The sequence below is a fragment of the Tenrec ecaudatus genome, chromosome 5 (assembly GCF_050624435.1).
Source record: "Tenrec ecaudatus isolate mTenEca1 chromosome 5, mTenEca1.hap1, whole genome shotgun sequence".
NCBI classification, from domain to species: Eukaryota; Metazoa; Chordata; class Mammalia; order Afrosoricida; family Tenrecidae; genus Tenrec; species Tenrec ecaudatus.
The window spans coordinates 158,681,277-158,696,750 of NC_134534.1; the positions used below are offsets into that span (position 1 = coordinate 158,681,277).

General features: G+C 36.3%; 1 protein-coding gene across 2 annotated transcripts in view; it reads left to right on the plus strand.

Annotated features, from left to right (window-relative positions):
* ESYT2 (extended synaptotagmin 2) overlaps positions 1–15,474 on the plus strand; it is a 131,609-nt gene that overhangs the window by 90,037 nt on the left and 26,098 nt on the right. Inside the window, exons 10-14 of one of the 2 annotated variants that reach the window (XM_075550163.1) lie at positions 1,293–1,375; positions 2,920–2,968; positions 4,573–4,662; positions 5,327–5,422; positions 12,224–12,286. In XM_075550163.1, coding sequence (XP_075406278.1) covers positions 1,293–1,375; positions 2,920–2,968; positions 4,573–4,662; positions 5,327–5,422; positions 12,224–12,286 — 381 coding nt within the window. The remainder of the gene's footprint in view (positions 1–1,292; positions 1,376–2,919; positions 2,969–4,572; positions 4,663–5,326; positions 5,423–12,223; positions 12,287–15,474) is intronic. The other variant, XM_075550164.1, reaches the window with a different exon arrangement.

A 15,474-nucleotide genomic window follows, 5' to 3' on the forward strand; every position in this document is an offset into this window, starting at 1 on the left:
GACATTCTACAGGAGGAAAATCTTCAGAGGCTTAGAGACAGGAAAAAAGACGTGGTCCACAGGAAGGGAATGGGATGAATGGGTGAAGTGCAGCGCATGGTAAGGCTAGTAAAACTTGTGTATGCAATCGTGGCATTATGCTCTTCTCAAAGCCCATCAGATTATACAGCACTAAGAGCTGACCCTAATCATTTTAGATCATATTGGTTCATCAGTTGTAACAAACATACCACACAAATTCAAAATATTAGTAGGCAATCAATGTACAGTGGGAAAAGAGAGACATGAAACTCACTGCTTTCTACATAATTTTTCTATAAACTGGAAGTTCCTAAAATTAAAATGTATTTCTTATAATGTATAGATGCACCTTATAGCATTTTAATGAGGTATGTAAAATGCCAGCATGTAACACATTTAAACTAAATCACATAATACACAATAAATGATGGGTAAAATATTCTCAAGTTGTGACTGGCTTTCCTTTTTTCTAATTCAATGTAATATGAACTCAAACACATACGAAAGTGAAATCAGTTGTGTATTCCTGTGCAAACTTTCATTTACTATCTCTGTACATGTCTGCATGTTAATATATTTACATAATTTTTAGTATCGGTTCCATTGACAAGATACAATAACATAATTTATTTGCCCAGCATAACCAAGGTTGTTTTAGTTAAATATTATAAATGTTACTGGACAGATGTCATGTGAATGTATTTTTCTTCAATTGACCAAGCTGTCACCAGGTAAAATTTCTTATGTGGAATTGTCAGATCAAACTTTAAGAAATTTTTTAAGGACTTGATATATTGCAAAAATGCTCTTCAGAAGCATAGTACAATTTATGCCTTCACCAGCATCCCCCTACCCCCCTCACTTATTATGCCCAAATATTGCTCCGTTTTTAAACACTAAGTGGTTCCAGGGACAAAGTGTTCTCAATGGAACAAGTTGAGGACAGAACATTACAATCTTCTTCTATGAAACCACCCCAGGCAGTGTACAGCACCAGGCTTGTGGTGAATGCCCTGTGGCCATGTTTTGGAAGGAGTGAATTTAACACATTGAAAATGTAATCTTATATATCTGGAAAACAAACAGAATGGACTGTTAATATATGGGTAAGCATTTTAAAATAATCTTCCTGTCGCCAAGAAATATGTGTGGTTTCCCAGTTAAAAACCAACTATTTGCTACTGAAGTAAAAGGCATGTTAGGATTAATAATTGTTATTGTATTCAATATTAGTAAAAATGCAAAATAATGACTAGTCATTCCTTTTTCAGGCTTTAGTTTATGAACATCCCGGGCAGGAATTAGAAATTGAGCTCTTTGATGAAGACCCAGATAAAGATGACTTTCTAGGAAGGTAACCAACCCTTTGTCAATATTCAAAAAGAATCATTCTGGCTTTATTTTTTTAATACCACTCTTAAAACTGTATCATAACAAAAAATCAAATTTGTGTACTTGTGATTCACTATAAAACATGTTTTGTTCCTTTAAAATGTCATATTAAGTTAGAAAAGGAAAGCTTCTAAATCTACACTATGAATTATGGTAGCCACTGGCCACGCTCAGGTATTTAAACCAAATTAACCAGAATAAAGTAAAATTACAAATTCTTATCCTCAGCTGCAGTAACCACATTTCACATGCTGAGTACTCATGTGTGGCTACCATACTGACAGTGGAAACACAGACTGTTTCCGTCATCACACTGTATGGGATACCCTGTCCTAAAGTGTAAAAATGATTTCTAGGTTTCGATGTAAAGACCACTTACCTTCAAGTTGCTGAGTAAGTTTTTGTGACACGTAGTGATTCACATTCTGTCTACCTGCGGGAATATAAATATTATTCTTTTGTACTTTAATTGATAGCTAATATTGATGGGAAATTCAAAATACATTAAAATCTAATATTTATTATTTAGCTGAATTCACTTATTATTTAATGGGATTTATTGTCGGAATAGGAAAGATATAGAGGAAATTCACTAGAGAGATTTGAGTTCATTAGAAATGGTCTTGTATATTTAGCCAATACTTCAGAATTCACTCATAAGGCAATTTCATTGGGTGAAATGGAAAGATTTTAAGCAGGGAAGTGATTGGATTATATTTAACATTTAGTAAAACCAATGTGAAGGTTGGATTTTCAGGGATTGAGATTGAAGTCCAGGAGACCAATTAGGACACTCTTAGACTAAACGAGGATGGAGATCATGAGGATCTACACTGCGACATAAATTGCAGGAACAGAGAAAGGAGGTGGCTACAAGAAAAAATAAAGAGTATCATCATCTCATCTGAGTCAAGGGCAGAGGGAAAGAGAAATCCAAGATGAATTTCTGGTTTCTCTGTGTGGGGGTGAGGGGGTGTGATGCCATCATGCTCTGAGACAGTACCTGAGGAGGCCTGTTGAGGGAAATGTGGTGGGTTTACATGTAGACCTGCTGAGTGAGCAGCCTGGGGGGCCATGTTAAGTGCAGTGGGAAGTTGGAGTCAAAGTGATAGATCAGTATGTGTGAATAACTGATTCCATGGCAACAGATGGTAGTACCAAGGGCGAAGAAGGACTCAGAGAGTTGAAATATTTTAAAACCTGTTTGACACGTTGTAAATAGTTATGTTTAGCCTCTTCGCAGTTTATGCTTCAGCTGGGCCGCACTGAACTCTAGTCTCACTGAAGCTCAATCCTGCTCTTTCCCTTCCCTTTCTTCTCATGGATATATAAGCTCGTATGTAAAGCTTTAGGAACCTTTTGAAAGAACCATCTGTTTCTGAATAAAATACACATAGCTGTTTGTTGCATTTCTGGAATACTTTTTTTCATAGACAAAAAACACCTTACGGTGGTTTCAATTGTAAGTGTGCTTCTACTAAAATTGTTGTATTATTATTTTTATAGTCTTATGATTGATCTTATTGAAGTTGAGAAGGAACGCCTTTTAGATGAAGTAAGTTTTCTTTATCCTGTTTAGTAAACATTGACAGTACCTACTATGTGCCTAAGGACTTGACATTGGCATTGTCATCCTACATGTACAGTGCCAAAATCCTAGGTAATATTAATGAACTGAACATTTGCATCACAAATATAAGAAACTTGCACCTTTTACTATTTACAAAATGAAAGAAATTTGAGTCAAATCATAGGATTCACTAAGAACTTATCATGTGCTTGAAATATTTCAGTATTAGAAACTCTGTTTTGAACAAATGTGTTTCTCCTTCAGGAATAAAGGTACAGATATGTGCAAAGCTAATTAGTAACAGAAATTTTTAATATTATTAATTAAGAGCGGAGATATCACAATGTAAGAAATTATTATGTAAAAGAAGTACAAATGCATTGAGAATTTAGAGGAAAAGACACTTTTCCAAGCAGGGATATCAAGCAATCTATGAGAGTAGAGTATTCAAAAAGGAAAATTTCATAGTGGCTCCTTCAGCCACGAACCTGGGTTTCCAAGATTATAAACCAGTGGTTCTCAACCTTCCTAATGTCGCCACCCTTTCATACAGTTCCTCTTGTGTGGTGACCTCCAACCATAAAATTCTTTTCGTTGCTACTTAATAACTGTAACTTTGCTACTGTTATGAATTGGGTGACCCCTGTGAAAGGGTGGTTTGAACCCTAGAGGGGTCGTGACCCACAGGTTGAGAACTGCTCTTATAAACTGTTTATGGGAGTAGAAAGCTCAGTCTTTCTCCCAATGAGATCCTAGTGGTTTTAAACTGCTGACCATGCAGATCGAAGCCCAATTCATAACCACTACACAACTAGGGCTCCTTCAAGATACGCTGAATTTTGGTAAGTGTAGCTAACCAGATCAATATCCACAATCTATTCTGTTGACAATATGCTTGCTCATTCCTATACTTATTTAGTATTTATTGAACAAATATTTCTTGTGTACTTCCTCTCTGTCAAGTATTGGGTATACAGTGTTGAGAAAAGTAGATACAATCCTTGTCTTAATGGTATTCTCTTAGCACTGAGTGCTTAGAAATCATCATTGATTAAATGCTGGAATAACAGTGTATGTTATTAATTTGTGCATAGTGGTGATTAAAAACAAAGAGATTAGCTTATATGCTACTGAAATTGATCATTTGGAACCCATGTTTATTTTTTTCTTGACTTATAAATTCCATTAAAGCCCAGATATAGATAGCAGGTAATATTAGAAAACATTCAAAATTTTCCGATAATCCAAGTTTCATTTATCCTTAAAGCAGGGTAACTACTGTTGCCTGATGGACTTGCTGTTACGTACATACCTCATTGACAATGTTCATACTAGACAAAGGTGAAGGACTTATTGTCGTCTCTACCAAGCAGGAAGTGCTGTGCGTGCTGCCTGCTGTTAAGCAGCAGTATCATTTCTCATCGTGAAGTCATAGATGCTTACAGATCTAGAAAGGGGAAGATTCAGTTCTTTATCACTGACTGGGAGCAGTTGCTGGTTCACAGTTAGTATGCACCTGCTACCGTTTAGGGAGACTGGGTTCAATTGGAATTTCGGATTCTGTCTTTAAAAATGGCTTTCTTTGTCAGTGGTTCACTCTGGATGAAGTTACCAAAGGAAAGCTGCACTTGAAACTGGAATGGCTCACATTAATGCCAACTGCTTCAGGCCTCAGTAAGGTACTGTGAAGTGTTTTTTATCTCGATAACCAAACCACTCCTATTAAAACTATTCACCCCCATCAAGTTATTTCCAACATTGGGCACCCTTTAGGGGGCCCCCAAGGGGATCAGTCTTGACAGAAGCAAGCACCCGTATCTTTCGCCTGCAGAGTGGGTGGTCAGTTTGAACTGCCTGCCTTGCAGTTAGCAGCCTGACGCATACCCAGCGGTGCCACCAGGGCTCCTTGATTAAAATTAGTCCTTTCGAAATTGTGTTGTAACTTAGTAACAGCAAAAAGAATTACCTGAAAATTGTGAATTTTGTCCTATAAGTCACTGTAGGAGCATCAGGGATTAATAAGGATAATGGAGTTTTTAAAATGAGAAATGTATAGGTCATTCATGTCTGATTTATAAGGGCTTCCAGTTTTGTGCTTGATAGAATGAAGGGATTTCGACAGCCGCAAATCATTATTTAATTGATTTGTTTGAACTAATAATCATTTAAAAGGTATTTATTGTTCATCTCTTTATATTGAATAATATAGAGGTATATTCTCTGTCTTTCCCATTTTCTTGAACATAACCACAGTATAATCAGTTAAGAATTGTCTGAATTTTGCTGAACTATGCCCATTGAGGTATTGTTTTTTTTTCTTTTCACACCCCATTACTTTTTTAGGTGCTAACGGACATCAGAGCTGACAAGAACCAAGCCAATGACGGTCTTTCTTCTGCATTGCTTATCTTGTATTTGGATTCAGCAAGGAATCTTCCAGTAAGTCATGTAGAGGTAGCCTGTTTTGAGTGCGGATTTCCTTCTAGCAAACCTTGCTTGAAAACCACTGCTCTGTTCAGCCACATGGCACCAGTTGTTTTCGTCATTCTTGTCCTTTCATGTTCATTGCTAGTCTGAGCCAGGTGGAGGCTATAAATTTGTATTTGTTTCCTAAGTATATTTTCATGTTTATAAAGTTTAATGAAATCATCTAAGAGTTTCAGAATTATCTTTATTCCAACATGTCTTATGAAGAAATCTCCAATACACCAGAAGAAAAAAAGTAGTTTGGAGAAAAGGATAGCCTGTAAAAACTGCTAGCTATTAAAAAATAATTATCATAGATGGGAACTGTATCTACTCAGAAGTGGGGAATAAAGTGAAACAGATTGGCTTATAGACCCCAAATCCATTCTAACTCTACCGTGGCAGTGGTCGAGTTTCCAGGCCCGGACAGTGGCCAATTTTGGTGAAAAACTACTGCCACCGGATACGGAATTTTTTTTTGCAGTATTACAAGTGTCCATTGAATAATTCTTCATGCATAGTAAAACTATAACTTATTGACATGCATTTATTTTACTTAATAAAATGGACACAAAAGCAAAGTAGCATTTAATTCAGTGCCAGAACATGGTCTATTAGGGGGTACCAAAAAAAGAATGGAACCCCCCACAAGATAAGTGTTTAAATATTTGTATAAAAACCTGTCACCTTTAAAGTACTCTCCATTACAATTAATAAATTTGTCAAATCTGCAGTTCCATTCTTGGAAACATTTTCCAAACCCTTGCCCCTCTTCAGTCACTGAAACAAAAAGAAGTCTCATAGAGTGAGGTCAGGTGAGTAAGGTGCGGGGGGCAAGAAAGGCATGCTGGTTTGGGGCCAAAAACTTGCACCCTGAGATGACTGCATGATCAGGTGCATTGCTGTGGTGGCAAAACCAGTCCCTGTCTGCCACAAATCAGACCTTTTTGTTGCACACTGTTATGCAATCTTTTCAGAACCCCTAAAATTTAGAGTTTAAATGGAAAGCTTGATGAACAGTCTGACTTAGTGGAACAAACTCCAAATGTACTAGGAGTCGATGGAAGTCCAGATTGAGGTTTGTCATTAGTCGACATTTCACCATTTTTGAAATAAGAAAATACTTATATACTTTAATTTTTCCCATAGTGCTGTCCTTGTAAGTTGTGTTCAGTTTCACAGCCGCACGCTATTCTCTTACATCAGCTTTCACAAAAAAATGAAGTTCGAGTGAAACTGCTTTAACGAAAAGAATTCACTTGGACCAGAGAACCTTCCCAGGCAGTGCCACTGGGTGCACCAACTCAGTTAGTTGATTGATGCTCACCTAGCAGGAAAAATGTGTCCATGAAAGCTCCACCCAGTGGAGCCTTTTTTGGTTTGTTTGTTTTTTTTAGAGGGGGGGGTACCCCCTTGTAGTGCCTTGGTTTTCCAGGTTTTAGCGTGCAGTCTTACCACTTTTCTGTCACTCCCTGTAGAAGACAGTTTTCGTTTCCAACAGGCCTTACGTAGATCCTGGCCTTCACAAGTTCTCCTGCCTCTTAGACTCCAATTCGGTCTGTTTCATCTTGGACACAAATTCATTTCTCTAATACAGTCTCACCTTAAGATCGCTGAACTGCTTCCTACAGCTCACAAAATATATACCTTTGTTTCAGTTAGCATCTTCCACATTGCAAAAATAGTGCATTATTGGGCTTTAAGGCAACATGTATGTATGAAATGAAATAAAGTCCTTTGTGTGTCTGTGTCTTTTATTACCAATTAAAATTTAATCGATCATTTAATTTCTTCATGCTGACAGGAAATTATGTTGTATGTAATCATGCTCTTTCTTTCAGATAAGCTTTCTTAACCGATTTTTTACATAAATTCTTGCATTTCTCTTAAAGACTTTACCTTAAGCTTTTGGCCAATCTCCCAGGCTAAAGTTTGACTTTAATCTGTTGTCGTTTCTATTGAAATAATGAAAGTTGTTTTATTATTATTTACCCTTTCTACAAAATATTTTGTACAGTACAGCTTTTTAAAATATTAGCCACAATGATGTTTGCTGTAAAATTTTCTACAATACTTGATGGAAATAACTTTGTTGTCTATTTTAGAATATAGAAAATAGGACTGGTGAGTTGGCAAGAAAGGATTAGGCCTCTTTTTACAACTGTGTGTTTTGTCACATTAAACTGAAATTTGAATATTGTCACACAAGCCCCCAAAAGTGCATTTATTAACATCTTTATTAAGAGAACACATGCATGAAGTATGTTATGGCTGTCAGAGGCAAAGAATTTCTGCAAAGCCACTGCCCTGTTGGGTGTTTATTTTAACATGGGCACTTACAGATTCTTTTGCCCTGAGAGTTATTGTGAATTCTTTGACTCTGTCTTTGCACACCTACTTACTATTGTTTTTTTGTGCATTCATTTACCACAACCCATCATTCTCTGCTTTCTCCTTCCGTTTTCACTTCCCTAAGAATATCTACGAGGGAAACTTTGGGTGTGGCTACTTAAAAGAGAGGAGAGCATCGGGACTAGTATTTTGTGAGAACACTACCTCAGTCTATAGAGCACTATTTGTGAGTTCTCCTGTGTTCTTTCTTTCTGTTTGTTTTTAATGGCGACTGCCAGATTGTGGACTCGAACTTCTAATGCAGTCTACTCGGTGGCAGAATGGCTTGGCATGTTTGTTTGCACTTTCTTGCATGATATCTGTCACTGTGGTTTTCTTGTGCTTGCTTTTGAAATTTTAACCCTCCCGTTTCCTTGGTGAGTATGTCTGATGGTGAGAAGAACAAACTTACTGAGTGGTTATGAAGAAGCCTCAGATTCCTAAATTGCTTAATACTAGTTCATGGGGTAAATTTTTTAAGTAAATAATAATTCTCCTGATGAAAAAATGAAGTCATAAATGACTAAAGTTTCATTTCTTGGGACTCATTTCAATATACGATATCATTATTTCTCTGTAAACATTCAAATAAACCTATTAAATCTACGTCCTTCTTCGGACCAAAATCAGGAGTGTTAGGGTTCATGCAGCTGTGTGCCTGGCCCACGAGAGGCTTCTGTGGAAAAAACTTGCACGCAGGCCAGCTGTCCGTCCTCACTGGGGATAGTCACATGAATAGGTGAAAATTCCCTTTTTCTGTGACCTGAAATTTGCCTTTCCCTGAAAGGGCATAGAGTGAATCATTGAGCTGTGTTGTTTACACCGTTCGTTGGGACCTGATTTTGGTCTCATGGTTTCTGTCTCCCTAAAGCCTTTGTGCTTTTGCACCTTGATAAGGCCTCTTGGTGCTTTTCATAGTTACTCTCCCTGGAGCTGGGCTCAGAGAAGGCCACCAGTAACTAGTGTCGTTCGTCTAGAGAGCTACCACTCAGGTGTAATGCAATCATCAATGAGAGTTTTAAACATTTATTTGGTCCTTGAGTTGAATCAGTTCATTCTGGCTCAACCCCCTGCTGAGAATTTGCATTTCCATGCCAGACGAATGGAATCATACTTTACATTTTAACCAGATGTGCAGGTTGATTCAGTTTAACTAGGGTAGAAAAATGCATTCTCGGCAAGAGAGTCAAACCAGGATGAAAACTGGTTCAAAACTCTGGTCTAATAAGAACACTGTACATTTTTGCAGTGCTTTCTGTTCTGTTTCCAAAGACACTCCACATCCATTCTCACTGTACTTTTATCAACACAAAGTATTAATAAAAACTTGAAGAATGGGCACTTTACCCATTTTAGAGATGAGAAAAGTTGAAAGGCTTTGAAGGGTTGGATGAGCCCTTCAGAGTCACAGCAGTAGCACGAGTCACGATCGCCTGACTTCCTGTGTAGACTTAGTCACGGCCCTTTTACAAGTCTCCATGCGGTCAGTGGCATGTAGTGACGATGTCTCCGGTCGCTTTTTAATAAAGTACCTTTCTGCCTCGGGCATTGCTTAGTCAGAGACTAAGCTAGCAATGCGGTTCTGTTGCATAGATCCTGCTCACCTACTCCAGTAAGTTTTCTGCATTCATTGTCCTATCATGTAAGCTCTTCACTTAATGGAACTCTCTCTGACCATGTGTCATAGTTTTGTTTTTGTTTCTAAATGCTTTATGATATTTAACTAAAAAGATTCTTGGTTATAAGAATTCATTTTGCTCCTGCATTATTAAAATCAGGTGTTATTCTTTATTATTAGAACATATGCATCCCACAAAATGTTCTCTAAAATAAATTTGAACAAATTGATAGTGAGTAGTATAGACCAGCACTTTCTCCATTTTACCCAAAAGGCTGAGATAATTGCTATTTCTAGTAAACATTGTCAATGCTTTCTTCTAACTTTTAAAAAGTACTTTCAATTTTCAGCTCCACGAGCACATTACTACCAATGATCCCCATGTGGAAACCCTTATTTTCTTTTATGCTGGAAATTGTCTTGTTATAATTTAGACCCTTAGAATACTGCACTCCTTTTCAAATCAAATCCTAGGCTTGAATTTCAAACTTGAACTACAGTAATGTTCTCGGACTCATAGTGGGTGGTTCGCTTGACTATCTCAAAGTTTTATAAATAATCTTGATAGCTAACATTTATTAAGTACTTTCCAATAGCCATGCAGAGTTCTAAGGATTCTACATTTAATCCTCAAAATGTCATTATCATTTTATAAGTAACCGGGACAAAGCTTCAACCACAGATTACAAACCCAAGGTCACATAGATCAATAGCAGTAGAACTGATATGTGCACATAAGGAAATGTGACCCCAGGCTACATTCTTGGTATGAGAATACCAAGAATGGTATTCTGCTCAACTATAATATAAAATTGATTTGTTCTCACTATAATATGTTCATAATTCTCTATTTGGAATTTCCCGAAGATGAGGGCTAGTTTTGAATTAAGTGGTTATGAGTTGGGCTATGATCCACAAAGTCGGAAGTCTGAAACCAATAGCCGCTCCAAGGGAGAACGATGGGGTTTCCTACTCCCGTAAAGGGTTACACTCTTGGAAACCCACAGGGGCAGTTCTACCCTGTCCTAAGGGGTCATCATGAGTTAGAATCGACTCAGTGGCAGTGAGTTTGGATTTTTACTGGTTTGTTTTTTATTAATACCGGAGAGCTATTTTATAGCTATACTTCCTGTGATCCTAATGCAGGATGGCCCTGTTTTGCGTAAGTTATTTTTGGCTCCCACTGAAATAAATTACAGGTGACTAACCAAAAGTCCCGGCTTCTTCATGGGATAAAACGGTGGCAGTCTGCTTTGTAAAGATTTACAGCCTTGGAAACCCTATGGAACAGGCAGTTCCACTCTGTCCCTTCAAGATCCCTATGAGTCAGACTCATCCCAACTGCGGAGGAATTGGTGCCTCCGTTTACAATGATGAGACCAAGGTTTGAAAGGGAAAGTGACTTCTGGAGCGCCCCACCCCTCTTTGCTGGATGTCTTGCTGGGCCAGCATTTGATTGGAATCAAACCTAAGGTTTGTGCTCTGCACGTCCTCACTGTTTTGCTCTCTGCCCCCTAATCCAATACCACGGCCTCTCTTTGCTTTACTTTAATTAATGCATGTAAGAATAATTTGTATATTTAGTGCATCTTATCTTTTTGAAAAGTTAGCTTTGGGGAAAGTTCTAAGGTGCCAGGATTCTTAAGAATATTAGTCTGCATATTCGAGAAAGGGTTCCCAGCCTCACTCTGTCAGTAGCACCTAAGAAGCTGTTAAAAAATACCCGTGTCCCACCTCCACCCATTGCCTGATTTCAACTGATTCATTAGCCTTGATAAAGCTACTTGGGCTATTTTAATGTGTAGCCTGGATTGTAGATCAGGCTTCCGTGTCTCAGTAATCACAGCCCAGTCAGATATAGATCTTCTCATCCAGCTCAGCCTACCATAGCGCTGAAGTGTGGACTGGTTATCTATTGTTTTTCATTTTGAAATGTTCCATTTTTTAAAAATCAAGATAAATTTAATTTAACACTTGTAATAATGAAAACCAAAATGGTGAAATTTAAGGAACAATTCAGTCTTGCCCCTTAGAGGGAAGACAGCAATGAGTTGAGGCAAAAGAAAAAAACCCAATAAAAGTAAGAATTAAAATCCACAATAACAGAAGCCTAAAGCCAGAAGGAACTTTTAAATTGATGTAGGTCAACTTGTACCTTGTATACTTTAAAATGTATGCGGAACAAAGTAGAAAAATGGGTTCTGTCTTTATTATATTTTTGGACCAAAAAAAGTAAGTTTCCAAAAACATTAAAATAGCAACAAAATTTTTTAATTAAATAAAAATAAGTCAATAGCATCTGCTATTGTAGGACAGATTTTGGCTTGAGAACAACTTGGGATATAGTATGTACTTCAAATGAAACCTGTAGTTATAGTTGGTTTTCTAGGGGGTTGTTCTCACAAAGAATAGTAAATAGAATCCTAAAGTGTCATTTCTTTATTTGTTTTAAATCCAAAAGATTAACTGTTAGGGACGGGGGTGGGGTGGGGTTAAAGAATAGCTATTATAGATGAGGAAATACATTTTTATATTTATATATTAACGGTTTATTCTACAATTAGAATATTGGGCTTATAGAATAATTTTACAAATGGCATTTACCGTGGAGCTTTGTTGTGTAATTCTTCTTGGTGACTTTTGCACAAGAAATGTTTGTGTCTATTTTTGGTTCTCATAAGTGTTCATGTCATTAACCTTACATGAAATCTTCATTGCATGTTTTAATTAACCCTTGGTATATTCATTTTCTTCTAACTTGAAAGAGTAACCCATTAGAATTTAACCCTGAAGGCTTGAAGAAGGCTGCAGTTCAAAAAGCTTTAAAGGTAAACTGATACGGTTTTCCATTCAGCTCACAAAGTTAATTAAAACATATTGAAAGAGATGATACCTTAGTTCTGAAATTAAATGATCAAAGTCACAAGATTACTTTCCATACTAATGTACTAATTAATTGCCGAGGTGGAGAGATCTTGCTTTGTTATCCAGGATTGAGGGTTTAAGAGAATTTCAGTCAATGCTGAAGATAAAACTTTTTAAGTCCTACTATGATAAGTTTTGTTTCTTTCTTTTGGCCTTAGCAATACAGTTATCTTAAGGGGTTTTTGAATCACCTATACTTTAATTTAATTTGAACTCACAAAATAAGTGAAATAGAAGTTTTGCTTAAAATCATAACCAATTTTTAGATTGTGACTTAAAGGTATTCATGTGATCTGTGAAAATACATTTTAAAAATCACCTCTTGCAATATGTTGAGTTTGGGCCATTTTTGAGTAAGCAATCTCCTGGCTTTTGATACTTCTGGATTCCAGGGATAAATCTGTTGAAAAGCTTTAAATTTATTAAATGAGGTAATTGAAAACTAAGCTCTACTCTAGAAAATTATGATATTAGCATGTATTTTGTGGCTAAATTGTTATAACTTGTAGTTTCATGTAAGCTAAAAGGTTTTATCTTTTTTTCTCTGATTTCTTTGACTATTTTAGACTTAGATTTGGGGGATGGGAGTTAATGGGATGCTGAATTGGGAGTTTAAATATTATTGTCTCATGAAAATTCAATTCAAAAAGAATAAGAATGATTTTTAACCGATTCAACTCTAGAAAGATGAATTAGATTTCAAGAGTGAAGGAAGCTGACAAAGTCTTTTTTTAATACAATATTTACCAGCCCTCACTGTGTCATGTACTGCATCAGTAAGAGTAGCTCAGTGTAGCGAATTACTCTTTTTAGGCACTGGTTAACGGAAAAGTTGATCTAAGTGTCTTTCCCAGACACTGAAAGATTCTTTCCTCACCTATTTATTTGGCATATGAAGGTTACTGAACAAGAGAACATGCTGATTAAGAACAAAGGCTCTGAAAAGAAAGGATCTGCTTTGAATTTCAGCATAACTGCTAAGCTGGGTGGCCTATGGAAAGATGCCTAATCCTCTTTGTTTTGGTTTATATAGACTGGAAGTAACAATATATTTCTTATTGGTTTATTAAGTGATAAAAGAATATATACAAGGGTGCATCAAAAGCTTATGGAAAGAATTCCATTATCTTTTCATTCCATTTTCCATAATTTTAAAATAAATATACCTAAGATAAAAATGCATTATACTTGTTATATTATCCTATGATTTCATCTAAACGCACCAACAAGATTCTGAAAAGTTAGCCTTATCCCCAGGACATGGACTTGAAAGCTGAGATTCAAATAGATGAAATACGTGAGTCTCAGTAAGAAAGTAGTAAAGAGCTGAGATTTAAATTCAGGATGATAGGAGTTTAAATCTCATATTTTCATTATACCATATGCCTTTGACTTATGCCCATGAGTTTTTAATACTGTGTCATAATAGAAAGCTTTCTGCCAATGATTTGATCTTAGAATCTAAAACAGCACCCGTTTTAAGTTGCATCTACGAGAAAAGACCCAGTTAAACACTGATAGTATTTCTTTTATATTAATAACAAGACCTTTTATACTTAAGACAGATATTGATTTTTACCATGTCACTCACCTGCATACATACAAGGAAAAAAAGATGCTAAATAATTTAGTCAAAGCGTAACAAGTATGTCACTGTTTCTCTTTCACTCAAAGCAGGTGTATTGTGTTATCTACTGTAAACTTCACTCTATTTTCGGAGATGCTAAAAAGGGAAAAACTAATGTGTGCGTCTCAGAATTGATAAGTAAATTTGTAGGATGGATGGCCACTCTTTAGGGATGAATTAGGTTTACTTACATTAGTTGAGATGCAAAAGCAGCTTCTACACCAGAGACTCAAAAATAGCAGCTTAACCAAGACAGACATTTATTTTCAACAGAATTGGGCCTACGTAATAAGAAGTCCGAACTCCACAATATTGGAATCCAGGTTCTTTCTGTATTGTCTCTGCTGTGATGAACGCATGGCTTTCAGATTCTCATAGTCAAACATGCTGGCTGATCCATTCCAGCCAAGAGAATAGGGGAAAAGAGACGTGGAAGACTTGCCCTTTCCTTTCAGGGCCACAACTTATTTCCGTTGCCACAACAAACTGCAAGGGAGGTTTGGAAAATCGCATAATCTTTATTTACACAGGACTTGTGCCTAGCTACAACCCACAAGTTCTAATATTAAAGGAAGGAGGAAATGGATTTTGAGGTACAATTAGTAATCTCAGCCACATTTGCCTATATCTTTGAATTTTTAACAGAATTTATGTAATTTTGCAGAATTCATTTACATCAAAAAGATGCACCAGAAAATAGATGATCTATCGCATTAGGTTTGAGCTAGGGATATTTTGTTCCAATACTGATAAGTTTTTGATGCATTTTTTTGTCATTGCTACATTGTTGAAGATTGACTCTAAAGTACTTAACGAAAAGCATTTTATGACCTGATTTAATTTCCACTAACATATTTAAGTGCATCTTTTTGTGGACCTAAGTTGTAAATAAACCTCATGTCACATATACATTTTACTATACTTTCTCCTATTAGCTATTTGTGCTAATGTATGCTTCTTACTGTTTTATCTTATTTTGAATTCTTTCATTTTATTTACTTCTGCTTAATTTATTGTGGTTCGAAAGTGATATTTATTCTCCCACTCAAAATTACATAGCAGCTGGTAAGCAAGATTTGATATTTTATAGCTATGTGCTTAAACAAAGGATATTACATTGAAAAAATGAAAAAGTTTGTTTCTGACACTTTGTGGTATTTTTACAATGTCAACTGAAAGAATATTCTGAATTACACTTTCTTTTATTTGTATTTCCTTGTGTTTTTGTTTCCATGCATGTCAATTCATTTTGTTATCTTAGTTAGCTAGATTTTGAGAACTGACATTCATTAGATATATTCAGACTATTTAATTTTCCAAAGTAGCTGGCTTTAACAATAGAATATAGTAGCATTTTCTAAGCTACACAAAGGGAAGTTTCCTGAATGCATTTCATGGCAGGTACAGCTATTGCTTTGGAGTAGGATGAGCAGTTACTTCCCAATTAAATTGTTCCTAGGTATT